Source organism: Penaeus monodon, chromosome 27 (genome assembly GCF_015228065.2).
Source record: "Penaeus monodon isolate SGIC_2016 chromosome 27, NSTDA_Pmon_1, whole genome shotgun sequence".
NCBI classification, from domain to species: domain Eukaryota; kingdom Metazoa; phylum Arthropoda; class Malacostraca; order Decapoda; family Penaeidae; genus Penaeus; species Penaeus monodon.
In genome coordinates, this window is record NC_051412.1 from 37313466 (window position 1) to 37313813 (window position 348).

Genomic DNA, 348 nt, shown 5'->3' on the forward strand with positions numbered 1-348 from the left:
CATCCCCGGACGCGTCCTCCGCTATTCCATCAGGTGCGAGCGAAGAATCTCTACAATACCGGGGACTTGACTCACTTCGACCAACTGCTGGAGAAGTGCACCATCAGGAGATGCTGGGAGGAGGTCATCCATCAGGCCGATTACCACAAGCGGAAAGAGGCGGTGGACTTGTTTAACGCGTAAGGGAATGCTTGAGTTCTGGTGAAAAGTGTAATGCTGTTGGGAAGATATGGAATGTTTACTTCTCTGGTAAATTTAATGGGATTAGTAGAACTCTATATTTAGCTGATTATGGAAGTTAGTGTTGTATATGGAATAGCAGGCCAAAATATCATGTGTTCTCATCCC

General features: G+C 46.3%; 1 protein-coding gene across 1 annotated transcript in view; it reads left to right on the top strand.

Annotated features, from left to right (window-relative positions):
- Positions 1-348, top strand: part of LOC119590835 (xanthine dehydrogenase/oxidase-like) — a gene marked incomplete in the record, with an annotated part of 39062 nt that overhangs the window by 32305 nt on the left and 6409 nt on the right. Inside the window, 1 exon segment of the mRNA XM_037939593.1 lies at positions 34-179. Within this exon segment, the coding sequence (XP_037795521.1) occupies positions 34-179 (146 nt within the window).